Consider the following 15537-nt stretch of genomic DNA (forward strand, 5'->3'; position numbering starts at 1 on the left):
CCAGCCAACGGGCCAACTGTGGCCAAGACAAGAGGGTCCACAGCTGAGGGTCTGACTCTCAGAGCACAGAGCTGTTCTACATGGTCAGTGACATTCCAAAGTTGGTGACTTTGCTGTCTTTCATATTGTTTTTTTACAATAGTTATTATGATATAATTTTCATATCATAAATTTCACACATTTAAAGTGTACAATTCAATTTTTTTACTATTTACAGAGTCATGCAACTATCACCATACTATATATTTAGAATATTTTCATCCCCCCACAAAGGAACTATTATTAACCTAATAGCTAGTATTATTATAACTTTGGGTTGTAAATCTGATTTTTCATTTCAACATAATTTAGGAGAGTAATGCATTAAAATATTTATTAGTCTACTTTTTCGGACACCCTATGCATAAAAATGCCATTTGGTAGAATCAGTACTTCATTCCTTCTTATTGCCAAATAATATTCCACAGTATGGATATAATACAGGTCGTTTATTCACCGGTTGTTGGACATTTGTGTTGCTGAAGCCATTTGATGTTATTAATGGTGCTGCTGTAAACACTGGTACACAAGTTTCACATTCCTTGTGGATACATGTGTTCGCTTATCTTGGGTAGATTGGTAGGAGTGAATTTCCGGGTGATATAGTAACTGTTTTGCAGGAAATGTCTGATTCTTTTCCTCAGGGCCTGCACCAGTTTACCTATAGCATTCCTATTGTGTTCAGACCTATGAATACCTGTAGTATTCATAATACCGTATGGGATTTCCAATTTCTCCACCTTCCCATCGACATTTGTTGTCATCCATCATTTTGTTTATAGCCACCCTAATGGGGTTGCAGTGGTATCTCACTGTAGGTTTGATCGCATTTCCCTAATGGCTGAGGGTTTTTAGAACCTTTTCATGTGTCAACCTGCTTCTAGTCTCACAGGAGCAGCTGAAGGTCCGAGGCCCTTCATGAGTCACTGACTTCAGGACACTTTAGACTGAGGCAGTGTTGAAATCCTGCACTCAGCCTGCTCACCTCCCTGAGGCAGAACATTCTTGTTCAAGAGCAGAACTCCTCTCGGAGACAGTGGGTGGGCAGAGTGCGGCCAGCCCACCCAGGCCAGGCCCAGCAGATACAGCACTAGTTCCCGACTCCGCCTGTGCCGTGCACTGCAGCCCCAGGCTACACTGGTCCCCAGGCCTGTCTGGAGCCTGCTCGTGAGCCTGCCTCTCACTCGATCATCACAGGGGGACACAGCAGGTCCAGTGAGTGTCCCCTGATGCCTCAGCAGAGGATGTTCCACTGGGAACTAGGACTTGGACAGGGACCTGACCGCAGTAACTTCTCCCTGTGCTCACGCGGTGCCAGCATCACTAACACACAGCCCTCACAGAAACTACACAGTCTGGTCACAAAGAATGCAAAGTAACAGTCTATGAAAACATAAGAATCCCATTAAATGGAATAAAATGAGGCTCAAGTAAATGGAGATTTAGGCTACATTGATGGGAGGATGGTTTAATACTACCAAAGTAAAAATTATGCATATTTAATATATTAGTATAATAAATGTGTTTTAATAAATGATATAAGTTTTGGGAATGCTGACTTTTCTTTCTAACAATAATGCTATGAAAAAATTTAAATTTAGGAAATAGCCTCAAATGAATGAAAAATGAGTGGAAGACACTTAAATTTTGAGACCTGTCTTAAAGCAAAATAATTTTAAACAGTAAAAGGCTGTTGCTGGAACACATAGAAGAAAGGTTCATTCACAGTTCAGAAACAGAACTAGGTGTGCAAGGGGCTTAGGATAGATTTCAAATTCCGTGGAACAAACACCATGGAATCCATATCCAAATAGAAGCATGGAACACTGTAAAATTTGCTTCTAAATTTAAAACAAAGTGAGATGGAGAACATCTAAGGAGACTCTTTTTACGCAATTTTGATTGCCATTGAATTTTAAGTTGTTATTTCAACTAAAAGCTTAGATAAAATAAAAAGTTTATGTTATTTTATGTTTTCAATAAAATCACCATTGTTGTTGGCATCTAATTGAACAAGACACGTTTCAAATAAACATTTCTTTGGTCAATGGCTGTCAGAGTGGATGGTCACTGTATACGTGACAATCATTGCTGTCCTTGAAATGATTCTTTCTTCCAGGCAAGGAGGGTTGGAGAGTTGTCGTCTCTTGACATGCTTTTGATAAACAGTACGTTCTTACTAAAGTGGGTATCATATCCAAAATGGAAGGGCTGACTCATCTCTTCAAAGACTCACCCCTTATAATAGGCTTTATCTGCCTTTATGACATGTCCACTTTCTCAGTCACAGAAAACGTGAGCCTTAGAGTTGGATTTGATCCTCTCTTTTAAACGTGTGGCAAAATTAGCTGGCCACTGGAGCTGGAGAATGAAATCTCTGCATGGAACAGATCCGTCATCTTGCTCCATGCAGCTGTCCGGTTCCATCAGACATACGTTGTCCCTCCTCAAGTTACTTCCGACCTAAGTCCAATATCTACTCTGTGAAAATTGTCTAAACAGAAGCCTGGTACTTTCTCTCTCTCCTCTCTCTCTCTCTTCCTTTTTACGAAATATGGCACTATCTATCTAGATAGATACAGATTTAGATATGAATATCCCCAAATCTCTAGAGGATAAAGAGCCCGGCCCTCGGGTGCTAACCACGCCCCATCCTCTGTCCTGGACCGCCCAGCCGCAGACACTGCCCTACACACATGCCTATGACCTCCTCCGTGTCTCACTAAACACGTTAAGCCACTCAGTTTGTGATAATTTGTCACAGTGGAAAAAGGAAATGTCTGGAAATAAGTGAAAGAGGATTGCTGCTGTGAAATATACCTAAAAGTATGGAAGTACTTTGGAATTAGGTAAGAGGTAGAGGTTGGGAGAATGTTGAGAAACATGGAAGAAAAGCCTGGATTGTTGGACCTGCTGTGAGTAGAAATGTGGATGCTAAATGCTCTGCTGGGGCTCAGCATGGAGTGAGGAGGTGGCAGGGGACAGCTGTGCTGTCTCAGGAGCACCCAGTGCTGCACAGACAGACTGATGGTGAAAACACGGCTGCTAAAGGTGCCCCTGGTCCACCAGAGAGAGCTCATGGGGAATTAGGGAACACAGTTTTGGAGACTGGCAGAGAGGGGATCATTGTCACATAGTGGGAGGAAGCCACGTTTCAGAAAAATTTGAAGAAAAAGAAACTGTCAGGATCAAAGAAAAATATAAAAAAGACGAGAGGGCGCAGTGCTGGGGATTCCGCTGGCACAGGCTCCCGTATCCGGAACTCACGGAGATGGGAATCCCCCGCCCCACGGTCCGCCCCGCCCGGCTCCTCCCGCTGCGGCTGGAGCCAGGGACGCTGGGGACAGAGCCAGGACGCTGGGGACAGAGTGGCCTGGGACAGGCGCGGGATCCAGCCTCCCACCAGGAACGCGCTTCTGCCACCTGGCCGGCCTGGGAGTGACAGCCAGCTGCACCAAAGTCCCAGCCACACCCTCCTCGGCAAGTAAGAACAAACCCAAACCCTCACATGTCACCTGAGAAACACAGTCTCTCTCCCAGTCCCATTTTCCTTTTCTTGTCCCTGCTGTTGCGATTTCTCTCCCAGAGATCCGCCGGCTCCGCACACCGGAGAGAAATGCAGTGGCTTGGCCCAAGGAGGACAGGGGGAGACACAGAGGAGGGCTGCCCCAGGGCTTCGAGACCCCCCAAGGCAAGAGTCAAGGGACAATTATCTCGTGCCTCTAAGTCAGTCTCCGAAATAAAACTTAAATCAAATTAACTGGCCATGGTGCAGACAATTGAAAAGAAAATAATAAAAGGATGAGAATGGTAAGATTTAAGAGATAGCTCTTTTCAGTGTAATGAAAATGTGTTAATTACGGTGACTTGCTTATAAAGACCCTCCTTATAGGAAGAAATAGAAAATTCGATGACGGCCTTGGAAAGGAACAGCAGGGGGTGTCTGCTGTGGTCGGAATGGACAAGGGCTGGAGAGGTTTGGGTGACTCATTTAAAAAGAAAATTTATGTGCTGAACTGAACACACACATCGTATACATCTCTGCTGGGCCCCCAATAAGCCCTAGAGATTGAAAAGAAAGTGAATTCTGGTGGATATGCAGCCAACTGCCTTCATGCTCCATTGATCTTCCCCTGTCTATTTTTACTCATACTGCCTTTTTAGTTAAAATGTGATGTAACCAAGCTACAGAAGTCTGAAGAAAAATGAAATATGAGGATCAAAAGAAAATATAAAAGTATTAATACGGGAATGGTAAGATTTAATAGATATTTATTTTCAGTGTAATACAAATGAGTTCATCTCAGTGATCTGGTTATAAAGGCCCTGATATGAAAGAAATCTCAACTTCGGATGGTGGAACTGAAAAGGATAAAAGGCCCGCTGCTTCTTACACTCTCTTACCCCTCCTCCCACTCCCTTCACAGGCCCAGTTTCTACAGGACAGCTGCGGGTTGAACCGCACCAACTCTGCGAACCTCCCCTCCCTGCCCAGAGTGGGTGAGACTCCATGCACCTCCCCGGCGCAACCAGAGGCCCCAGGGGTGGGGGACTGTCCTCCCACAATCACATCAGGTGGTGATTGCTGGGGGACATCACCCATGAAGTACTGGATAACCACAGGACAAGGATGGGGTCTCCTGCTTTAATCCGCTCTCCAGAGCCAAGGACAGGGACCGTTCTGAGGTGGGTACAGCCCCCGTGTTTGTTGAATAATAATAGCTGAAGGGCTCTTGGTGCCTTGGGCAGGCTCCAGGATTAACTGACCAAGTGGCTGCATCCCACTGAGGGACACCAAAGGGACAGAAGCTTTGTGCAGATCACCTGGGACATGGGAAGTGGAGCCCCAGGAGTTTCCAGAACACCTACTTGGGCTCCACCCACAGCCCTGAGTCAGCAACCCAGTAGGCCTTTGTCCAGTCCTGAGGGTGGGTCAGGGTCTGGCCACTAGGGGGAGACAAACTCTCTGACCCAAGGAGGACTGACTCCCACTGAGCCCCACCCTTGTTAAACAGCAGCCTTGGCAGGGAGCGGATTTGCATGGAGGCCAATGCCCTGCCCAGGCCTGTGCTAAAGGGATAAGAGGCTTGGGGGCCCCGGCTCAGCTGAGGGCCTGAAGGACCCAGCACTGCAGTGTCTCCATCATGGCCTGGGCTCCTCTATTCTTCACCCTCCTCGCCCTCCTCACAGGTCAGGGTGGGCAGTGGTCACTGCCTCTACAGGGACAGCCACCTCCCAGCCCCCAGCCCCCCACCCCTGCCCTTTCTCCTCCAACACCTGCTCCCCAACTGGAGCCCTAATGGGGATCTGTGTTTCTAGGGTCCCTCTCCCAGCCCGTGCTGACTCAGCCGCCCACTGCATCTGCCTCCCTGGGAGCCTCTGTGACACTTGCCTGCACCCCAAGCAGCGGCCACAGCGGTTATGCTGTCGACTGGCACCAGCAGAGCCCAGGGAAGGGCTCCCGGTTCGTGATGCGAGTGGGCAGCGGTGGTGTTGTGGGATCCAAGGGGGATGGGATCCCTGAGGGCTTCTCAGTCTCGGGTTCAGGCCTGGATCGGTACCTGACCATTCGGAACAACCAGGAGGACGAGGCTGACTACCACTGTGGGGCAGACCACAGCAGTGGGAGCAGCTTCGCGTACTCCACAGTGACACAGGCGGGGGGAAGTGAGACAAAAACCTCCCGGCTGCTCTGCCCTGTCCCCACCTCCCTCTACTGGCCTGACTCCTAGTTTAGAGGGGGTGTCTCCTAACCCTGCCTTGACAGCTTTCATCTTCCTAGGTATTTGGGGATTCTAATTCCCAGCAAATGGTTCCCCTGTGGGAAAATAGTTCCTCAGGCGTTTGGGAACATTTATAAGTTTGGACATGGACATCTGGGGTTGCTGCTACTTTCCCAGTCCCTGATGGAATTGTAGTTTCCAGGTTGTGGAGCTATTCGCAGGTGCAGTCATAGCACAGTTACCATCCCCAACTCCTGTCACCTTTGTCTACATTCAACATTTGTGACCTGCCCACACAGTGATGGGCACTGACTATTTCCCTGGGGACATAAGGCCTCCACCCCGACCCGTAGAGTCACCTGTGCACACGTGATCCACGTGGACTTCACCCAGCTCCCATCACCTCCACATGCACGGAGCTCTCGTGACGCACATGCCTGGCTGCGTTAGCGGCAGAGAGAGGAAAAGAACTGGCACACGCAGGAGGATGGGAGACCCCGAGCCTGCTCTGCACCTGAGGCTTTGGGAGAGACCCCTACTGCTCTCCAGAGTGAACTGGTTCACTTGCAGGGAGAACGCTCTGGTGAGAATCACTCTGCAGTGCTTTGCTGATGCTAAGTATCTCGACTGAGGTCAAATTTCACAGGTTAAGGGCACAACCCTACGCAAGACTGCTCCTACTGCAGACACCAGCCACAGCAAGTGCCAGGTTTCCAGGCATTAAGTCTCAGGACCCCTGAAGACATTGAAGATGGACCTGTGACCAGCAGGGGGCGCTGTGGACCATCCAGGCTCACAGCTGGGTGAGCCCACCTGCCTCAGGCTGGCAGAGGCTGAGCTGCCCTCGGTGCTCACTACCGACACTCTGAGGCCTGGTGCTCTCAGGGCCGGACAGAGGCTCCTGGGCAGGGTCCTGTGCATGTTCACAACAGCTGCTGCCTCCACAACCCTCCTGGGCTCATACATGGAGCACACCCCTCCCTCAGCCTCCTCTGTCCTCAGGTCCTCTCTTGGGCTCCTGAATCAGTGGCCAGGTGGGATCTGACGGATCCCAGAAGGGTGGGGGTAAATTGGCATGAGCAGCCCTTTCTTTGCCCTGGGGGCAGCAGGAGGACGAGACAAGCCTGGGCAGCCCAGCTTCACTGTGGGGCCTCAAAGAGGAGCTGTGCCCACGTGGCCTGGACTCCTCTCATCCCCAAGGTTTGGTCTGTCTTTATGGAGACAATGAACAGATCTCCCTTTCTTACTCGTCCTCCAATGCAAACACAATCATTTTGTCCCCAGAAGCACATGCAGCCCTCCAGGTTGTGGGTGGGATGAAAAAGACAGCGGAAGTCCCATATGTGTGGCCCGCTTCCTGGCCCTTACATGTCCCTGCCCTTGGCCCAGCCTTTGTTGGTCATTGCCTGGACTCTGAAACTTGAGGGAAGTCGAGCTTCTCTCTGCCTTGAGATTGCACTCTTCAGGAGCTCCTGAATTCCCAGGTGCAGGGTGACCGCTCCATGTAAAGGACATGGCTCTCAGACCCATCCTGGGGTCTCTTCCTCCAATTTAGGCTGATGAATTCTAATGTTTTCCCTCTATTCCTTTGGTTGATGTGATGTTTGATAAATACATTTTTCATAGATGTGAACATTATAAATCCTTTCCCCATGAAGCTCTAGCAAATAAACTTGTTCGGAACCCAATGCAGGTAAAGTAAGGGTTTTTATTGTGGCAGGAGAGGAGTTCCTCTAAGGAAGGGGAGTTCAGATTATAGTAATGTTCTTTTTATCTACATCTTGATACTTTAAAAAGTACATGCAAACTAAAACTAAACTGAAAACATTTTAAATATATCACAGTCAAAAAATAATGAGGAATTTCTGGACCAGCATTCAAGGGCAAATGAGAACACAGAAGAAAAAGAGCAGAAGACAGTTTCCCTGACAGTATTATGTTACTTTGGCAAAGGCAGAGATCAAATGCTATGCCTGTACAGTGAGGGCCGGGGACACCTAACAGGAGACACTTGCAGCAATGACAACAACAAAATCATCCAACCTGTAAAAGTCACCCATGTGGAATCGTTACCAAGTGAAAAACACCTGGGAACCTGAAGCCTTGAACGTGGTTCAAGATGGTCGTACACTGCCCCCAGGTACCCGGCAAAAGCAAACTCAAATTTCATGTAATCCTGAAATACCTGCTAACATAATCACTGCAAAATACACCCTGTATTTAGCTGTCTGGACATCATTGGTGACTTGCAAAAATTAATGTCTCAGTCCCAACACACTCATTCAACTGCCCTGGCTAGTGGCCTCAGAAGGACCCACACGTGATAGTGAGGACACTGTTCCAGGGGTGCTGGGCAGGGTCGCAGGGGCTAGAGCAGGCGGGCTGGGAACCCAGCAGGGGATCCTGTAGGACTGGTCTTTAGAGGACAGGGCTCTGGGCCCAGCCACATAGGAAAAAATACTCCACCAGCTCTCCCGTACCTGGGCAAGCAGTGTCCTCACTGAAGTGTGAATTTCCTGCACCTGGGCCCCCAGGACCCACGTGAGCACTAGGCTCTGACTCACACCCCTGCTGCCTGTTTCATCCCCAACTCTCAGGGGGTCGTTGACCAGACTGGTGTCCAGGCGGGGAGAGATGGATGGCCACAGGGCAGGGACAAATGTGCATGAAGAAACTTGACCTACAAAGCTACTGGTCACAGGACAAGAGGCACATGGGGAGGAGGGGCTCTGAATTGCCACAGTTCGTCCTCAGCAAGCAGAGCTTTGTGGCTTCCCTGCCATGCCCTGGATTCCTCTGTTAACGCTCTTCACTCCGTGGACAAGGAGTTTCCTTCAGGGGACTGGAGAAAGGATATGGGGACAAAGACACATTCGCATTGCCTTTTGTTCCTGTCATCTAGGCGCAAGTGATCAGTCCCCCATTCTTTCTGCCACCTCCTGACCCTCCTTCCAGGGTCCTAGTCCTGGGCCATATTGTGATGACTCTGACATCCGTCCACATGGGTGTTACTTTTTTAAAAATGTTGTTCATTCTTATCTCCCAAATGCCCCTCTCTGCCTTCCCATTCCTTCTGCTCCGTAGAACCCAAAGGGTGTTTCACTGTAGTTCATAATTTTTACAGCAACTAAAGCACACACAGTGTTTATTTTTATTTCTGATCATAAGGAGCATGCTTTCCTATTTTATATCTCATGTGGGGAGGAATTTCATAGCTTAATGGTCACTCTGCTACATTTTATTCTCTTCATAATCACAATTCCACTGAAGCTCCTCCATGTAACTTACGGCTTCACAGAGCCCTTCCCCTGACCCACCTGCCGCTACTGTGCTGCCGGAGACGGTTGAGAGAGCAACAGAGAGAGAGAGACAGAGAGACTGTAGCTCAAACTCATTTTCTCATACTTGCAAATCAGCGAAGCCCAACTCCACAGCAACAGTATCAGATTTCACTGAAAATTACCAACCTTATTTATGAATATAGCTGACAGTTGCAAAAAAATGATGAGACACAATAGCAAGTAGAATCTATCTTATATGAAGAAAGATTCATTTTGGACACCAGGGAGCAGAAGCTGGGATTATTTCTGCAATCTCTGTGAGATGATGAACATGGAATTTGGGGGAGCAGATATGACGAGGTCCTGAGCCATAGCCAGATACCCTGGGACTGGGGTCACCAGTGGATCGTAGGGTGCTCAGTTTGGTGAGACATCGACCCCCATCCCTGAATGCCTCAGTCCCTTGTAGTTATTGGTGGATGTGAGGTTCCAGCATCTGCCTCTTTCAAGATCTCTCTCCCAGGGGACATCAGGGTGAACACTGGGGCAGGAAGGGAGGGAAACTGATTTGCATGAAGAATCTCCTCCTCCTATCGGGTCTGGGGAGGCATGAAAAGGCCCTGAGAACAGCAATCCCTAGCTGAGGAGTGGGAGGCCACCGAGCCCTTGCGAGTGTCCTCAGCATGGCTTGGACAACGCTGCTTCTCGGGCTCCTCGCTTACGGCTCAGGTCAGGGGAAGGGACTGTGCATCCCTGGGAGGCCCACATACAGCAGGGTCTCAGCGTGACCCTCATTTCCATAATAACTGTGTCTCTCCTGTGGGTTTTAGGGGCTGATTCTCAGACTGTGGTGACCCAGGAGCCATCACTGTCAGTGTTTCCAGGAGGGACGACCACACTCACCTGTGGCCTTAGCTCTGGATCAGTCTCTACGGGACACTACCCCAGCTGGTACCAGCAGGCACCGGGCCAGCCTCCACATAGGCTTATCCACAGCACGAACGTCCGCCCCTCTGGGGTGCCTGATCGCTTCTCAGGCTCCATTGTTGGGAGCAAAGCCGCCCTCACCATCACGGGGGCCTAGACTGAGGACGACAGCGACTATTACTGTGCACTGTATATGGGTAGTGGCACTTCCACAGTGATTTAAACCCATGGAGCAGTGCAACAAAAACATCTGCTGCTTAGAATGCTTTAGCCCTCAGCAGCAGAAGAAAAGTGAGGTGCTGGAAAAGGTAATCACCACAGTGTCAGAGAGTCTCCTCGCCCCATTCTCCTATCCAGGGGTTCATTGCCATGCGCCCCATCCAGGCTCTCCCAGGGTGTGTCCATCTCTCCAGTGTGACTGCTCCAAGACTGTGCTTCCTCTTTCCCTCTCTGCCTGGAGTAAAGAGCGAAGGGGCCCTGCTCCGAAATATATAAACCAACAACGGGACTCGGAGACCCACCGCTACCAGTAAGACTTTTCAGATTCAAGGAGCATTAACAAACATAACCTCATTAATTTCACCATGGAGACCAAATAGTGTTTTGTTTCACACTGAAATTATATCATTGCCTGGGAGTTGGTTAGAAATGCAATTCCTCATCCTAGATCTACTAAATCAGAAATTGTTTTAGTGCCTAAAACTCGATTTCAACAAGCTCGCTAGGAGATTTGTATGAATATTAACATTTCAGAAGCAACTTTTATTATTATGAAATCATTTTTGCACATTTCTGCTTAAAATGCAATCAGGATAATATTCCATGACTCAGTCACTCCCAATTTCCCATTCAAAAATCCAAGAATACACAGAAACAGATTCAAAATCTAAGCCCAATGCTGAAAACTATGACTTGATTTCTAACTACAGCCTGAAGATAGGGGAAATTTCCACAAATGTAAGTTCTTCTAAGTAATAGTTAATGAATCATATAAATATTTATGTTATTAGAAACCTTCCATGCAGGGTTGGCTTTCAGAGACAGTCCTACCACCCAGTGAGATGACTCCCCCTGGTACTAGGACACAAGGGACAGAGTGAAAGTTACATCACTAACTGAACTTTCCCAAAACATGCGGTGAATTGGAGAAACAGTGTGAAATTACAGCATAATTTAATCTTCTGCTGCCTCTATTTAAAATCACATTAGAAAAGTATTATGCTGAGGGCATACAACATTTGGTAAAAAGCAGTATAGATGGGGTTTGGGTCAGCCTGCCAGTAAAGAACCGTGACCAGCTGAGCTGCTTGCTGAAGCTTCCTTCAAACAGAGGAGGATGGGCCTGAACCACTTTATTCAGAAAATTGTCGACAATTCCTACATATTCAAATACGCTGAAGTTCGGTCCATTTTGAATATCTCTCAATCTCAAGGACCTAAACTTAGGTCCTCCACCAAGCCCTTCTTAGCAAATGAAGCTCGGGCCATCATCCAATCCTCATGATAAACCAAGACTTCGTATCTTAAAAGTGATTGGGAAAGCCATTTTAGAAAGGATCATTTAGCAAGACACAAGGCAGAAGAAGCATTCTGTGCAGTCAAAGGTTTATCAAAGAAAGCAATCCCTAAAAAGAAAGAGGTGAAGCTTATTATATTGGAGCAGAATGTTCTGTTGAAGAGTGAGATTTCAGGAAAGTAAAAAAAAAAAAGGAAAAAGAAGAAGAAGAAAAAGAAAATGAATGAGAAAAACCTCTTTCCTGGTGGAACTTCACTTCTCTTTCCAGATTGCTAACAAATTGTACATTGTCCTAGACTACATCAAAGGTGGAGAGCTACTCTACCATCTCCAGAGGAAGCTTCATGGAACCATGGGCTGATTTCTATGCTGCTGAAATAGCCATGGCCTTGGGTTACCTGTACTCTCTGAACATCATTTATAGAGGCTTAAAACCAGAGAATGTTTTCTTAGAGTCACAGGGACACATTGTCCTTACTGACTTTGGAGTCTGCAATAAGGAGAACACTGAACACCATGGCACGACATCCACCTTCTGTAGCACACCTGAGTATCTGGCACCTGACGTGCTTTATGAGCAGCCTTAAGACAGGAGGGTGGACTGGTGGTGTCTGGGGGCCCTCTGGTATGAGATGCTTATGGCCTGCCTCCGTTTCATAGCTGAAACACAGCTGACATGTATGCCAACGTTCTGATTAAGCCCCCCAGTCAAAGCCAAATGTGACAAATTCCAAAAGACACCCCCTGGAGGGCCTCCTGCACAGGACAAAGGGACTTTGGCTCTTTGGTGCCGGGATGGCTTAATGGAGATTAAGAACTGTGTCTTCCTCTCACTAAGTGAGATGATCTTATTAATAGGAAGATCACTCCCCCTTTTAAACCAAATGCGAGTTGACTCGGTGACCTGCAGCATTTCGATCCTGAGTTTCCCGAAGAGCCTGTCCCCAACCCCACTGGCAGGTGTCCTGACAGCCTCCTCACCACAGCTGCCGTCAAGGGAGCTGCCCAGGCTTTCCTAGGCTTTCCGCATGCTGCTCTCCTGGAATCTTTCTTCTGAATGCTCTTACTTAGGGTAGTTTTGAAATATTTTATATGTGTTCTAAATGTTTTAATTAGCCTTTTGGTGGAGCTTCCAGCTGACAGGACACCTTTAAAGAGAATTTTCACATCTCTGGAAGCTTAGCAATCTTATGCCCACTGTTTGCTGGAAGCTCTTCAAAGAGCACATCCTCCTTGCAGTGAGCTTCTGACGTTTTCATTTTTATTTTTGCTTCCAACGTGGTGCTGTGTCTGAAATGAGTATGCGAGTACCGCCTTAAACAGATGCAGAAGTGTTGTTAGAAGGAGGATGCTGTTCTAAGAAGGAACATTCTACAGGTCTGTCTGGGTTCTAATAATGAATATGAAGAATCATGCCTTTTCTGATGAGATTGTGTTAGCTCCAAAACTTTTCCTACTGCAGAGTATTTCAGTTTCTTATTTTGCTTTGTGGATTCACTGTGTGATCAGTGGTATGAGTGTGGGATGCTTAATTACAGATGGATTTTGTTATAAGCATCAATGTGACATTTGCAGGACACGAGAACATGGGACACTGTTTCTTCCATATTTGGAAGATAAATTTATGTGTAGATTTTTCTTTCTTTCTTTCTTTTTTTTTTTTTTGGCAAGATATAATTAATAGGCCAGGCACAGTGGCTCACACCTGTAACCCTGCCACTCTGGGAGGCCAAGGAGGGAGGCTTACTTCAGATCAGGAGTTCCAGACCATCCTCAGCAACAGTTAGACCCCATCTCTACTAAAAATAGAAAAATGATCTGGGTGTCGTGGTGGGAGCCTGTAGTGCCAGGTACTCTGGAGGCTGAGGCAGGAGGATCGCCTGATGCCAGGAGTTTGAGGTAGCAGTGAGTTATCACGACACCACTGCACTCTACCCCGGGTGACAGTGCGATAGTCTCTCTCTCAAAAAAAAAGAAAAAATATATATATATACATATAATCGGGAAAATCACACCTTTAATGAGAAAAGGTAATTCACAGACACAAACCCTGAGGTGACTTAGGTGCTGAAATTACAACAGAGACTTTTATAAGCAGTCCTCATAAAATCCCTTTTATCAGCAATTACAGACATTTTTTGAAACAAATGGAAAAGCAGCAAATCTGATAAAAGAAATAAACTTCATAAAAACAAACCAAATGGAAATTATAGAACTGAAAAATACAATGAATGAAAGAAAAAACTCTCTCTGCAGGGACTCAAAAACAGATAATACTGAAACTGAAAGTCAGGCATTAGGGAAGATATTTAACACTAGAGAAAGTACGAACAATAGCTGTCACAGCCCAGCAGGGGGAGCTGTGGATCTTCTCAGAGCTGAGCCAGGCCTGAAACAAACCCAGATGGTTGAAGTTAATGGTCCCTGGGCCCCTGCTCACTGGCCTGAGTAAGAAGTGACAGCAGCTGCTTCCTCCCAAGGGACAAACTCAGAGCTTGCGCCAGCCCAAACTCCCTGCCAGTGTTGCTGCTCCCTGGGCTGAGGACCCAGAATTGAATGACGGTGCTGGCAAAGGGCGCATGTTTCTATAACACACCAAATAATCACACACCCTTTACTCGGAGTGCTGCAGAGGAGATGCGAAAAAAAAACATCCCAGAGCCCAGCAGCAGCCGTGGGCCCTGGGGATCTTTAGAAATCCACCTATGGCCTGGACTCTTCTCCTTCTCATTTCCTTCCTCCTCCTCTTCCTCCTCACTCTCTTCCCAGGTTCATGAAGATTTCAGAGACCAGCCCTTGAAGGGGTCCCTCTGCCTTTATTCTTCATGCTAACAAATGTCTATTTGTGGTCTCAAAGCCCATTTCTCAGGGTGTAGACACTCAGGGGCCCTCGACTGACAGTGTCCCCAGCAGGTTCAGTCACTCTCACCTGTGGCTCCAGCACTGGGTCACCATCCGTACTGGATCCAGCATCGGTTTGGCCGAGACCCCAAGACATTGATTTATGATACAAGCAAAATACTCATGGGCTCCTGCTCACTTCTCAGACTCCCTCCTTGGGGACAAAGCTCCCCTGACCCTCTTGGGGGACCAGCCTGAGGACAAGGCTGATTCCTACTGCTGGCTGGTATATGGTGGTGCTTAACACCGTCAGAAACCCAGGTGGGAAACAAAGATATACACCTATTCTCGACCAAGCCTGGGAACAGACATGATTGTGTGATATAGGTCTCACACAACCACACACCTGAGTTCTCAGGGCAGCCTGATCATGGAAAGCCTACCCATAGAAAGAAAGGTGAAGGGAAATGTCTGAATTCACTCCTTGTCCTCTCCGAGGACTAAAACAAAGGATATTTGTAAATTACTTGAGAAGAACTGGTCCACGAAAAAGTAGAATTCAATGATTTTATGTTCCAAAAAGAACAGGGACAGTTGGATCCAATTTAAGGACTGAGATCAAATACATTTCATCCAGAGAAAAAGCATTTCCAATAATTTTATTTGTATCTAAGAGCAAAGCAAAGCAAAACTCATATTTCACGTTACTAAAGTTTATTTTATGAAGATTTATTTTAACGCCATGCAAGTGTTGAACAGTATTTTTAAAAATTAAAAATTATAAAAATTTTGTGGAAAGGAATTTTCTTCTCTAATGTCATATGTTAAAGTGTGTCATATGTTAAAGAAGATACACTGAAGTCCTAACTCCCAGTACCTCAGAGTGTGATGTTTTTTGAAAAGAGAGTCATTGCAGATGTAATTAGCTTAGATGGGCCTCACTAGACTAGGGTATACACACAGACACACACACATACACACACACACACTCACACACACATATATCTTATTTCGAGGACACTTTAGCCTTTAATAATGCAGTGGGAGTGGTCCCTAATATGTCTTCATTTAATTCATCAATCTGGCTCTAAAACGACACAGAGATGGATCCTGCCAGATGAATATGAAATCTTAGAAATACGAACAAATGGTACCCCGATCAAAGCTGCTGTCCTTGATGTGCTAGACAAACACAGCCTCAGGGGCAGGT

General features: G+C 47.0%; 1 pseudogene and 1 gene segment (V, D, J or C); both read left to right on the forward strand.

The window, feature by feature from the left end:
• Nucleotides 1-5162: 5162 nt before the first annotated feature.
• LOC105823238 lies at nt 5163-10127 on the forward strand. The segment is given in 3 exon segments: nt 5163-5229; nt 5359-5706; nt 9874-10127. Coding segments are annotated over 3 exon segments (648 nt in total).
• Nucleotides 10128-10197: 70 nt separating this feature from the next.
• LOC105823240 lies at nt 10198-12543 on the forward strand (annotated as a pseudogene).
• Nucleotides 12544-15537: the final 2994 nt, after the last annotated feature.

Source organism: Propithecus coquereli, unplaced genomic scaffold (assembly GCF_000956105.1).
Source record: "Propithecus coquereli isolate 6110/MARCELLA unplaced genomic scaffold, Pcoq_1.0 Scaffold663, whole genome shotgun sequence".
Lineage (NCBI taxonomy): Eukaryota > Metazoa > Chordata > Mammalia > Primates > Indriidae > Propithecus > Propithecus coquereli.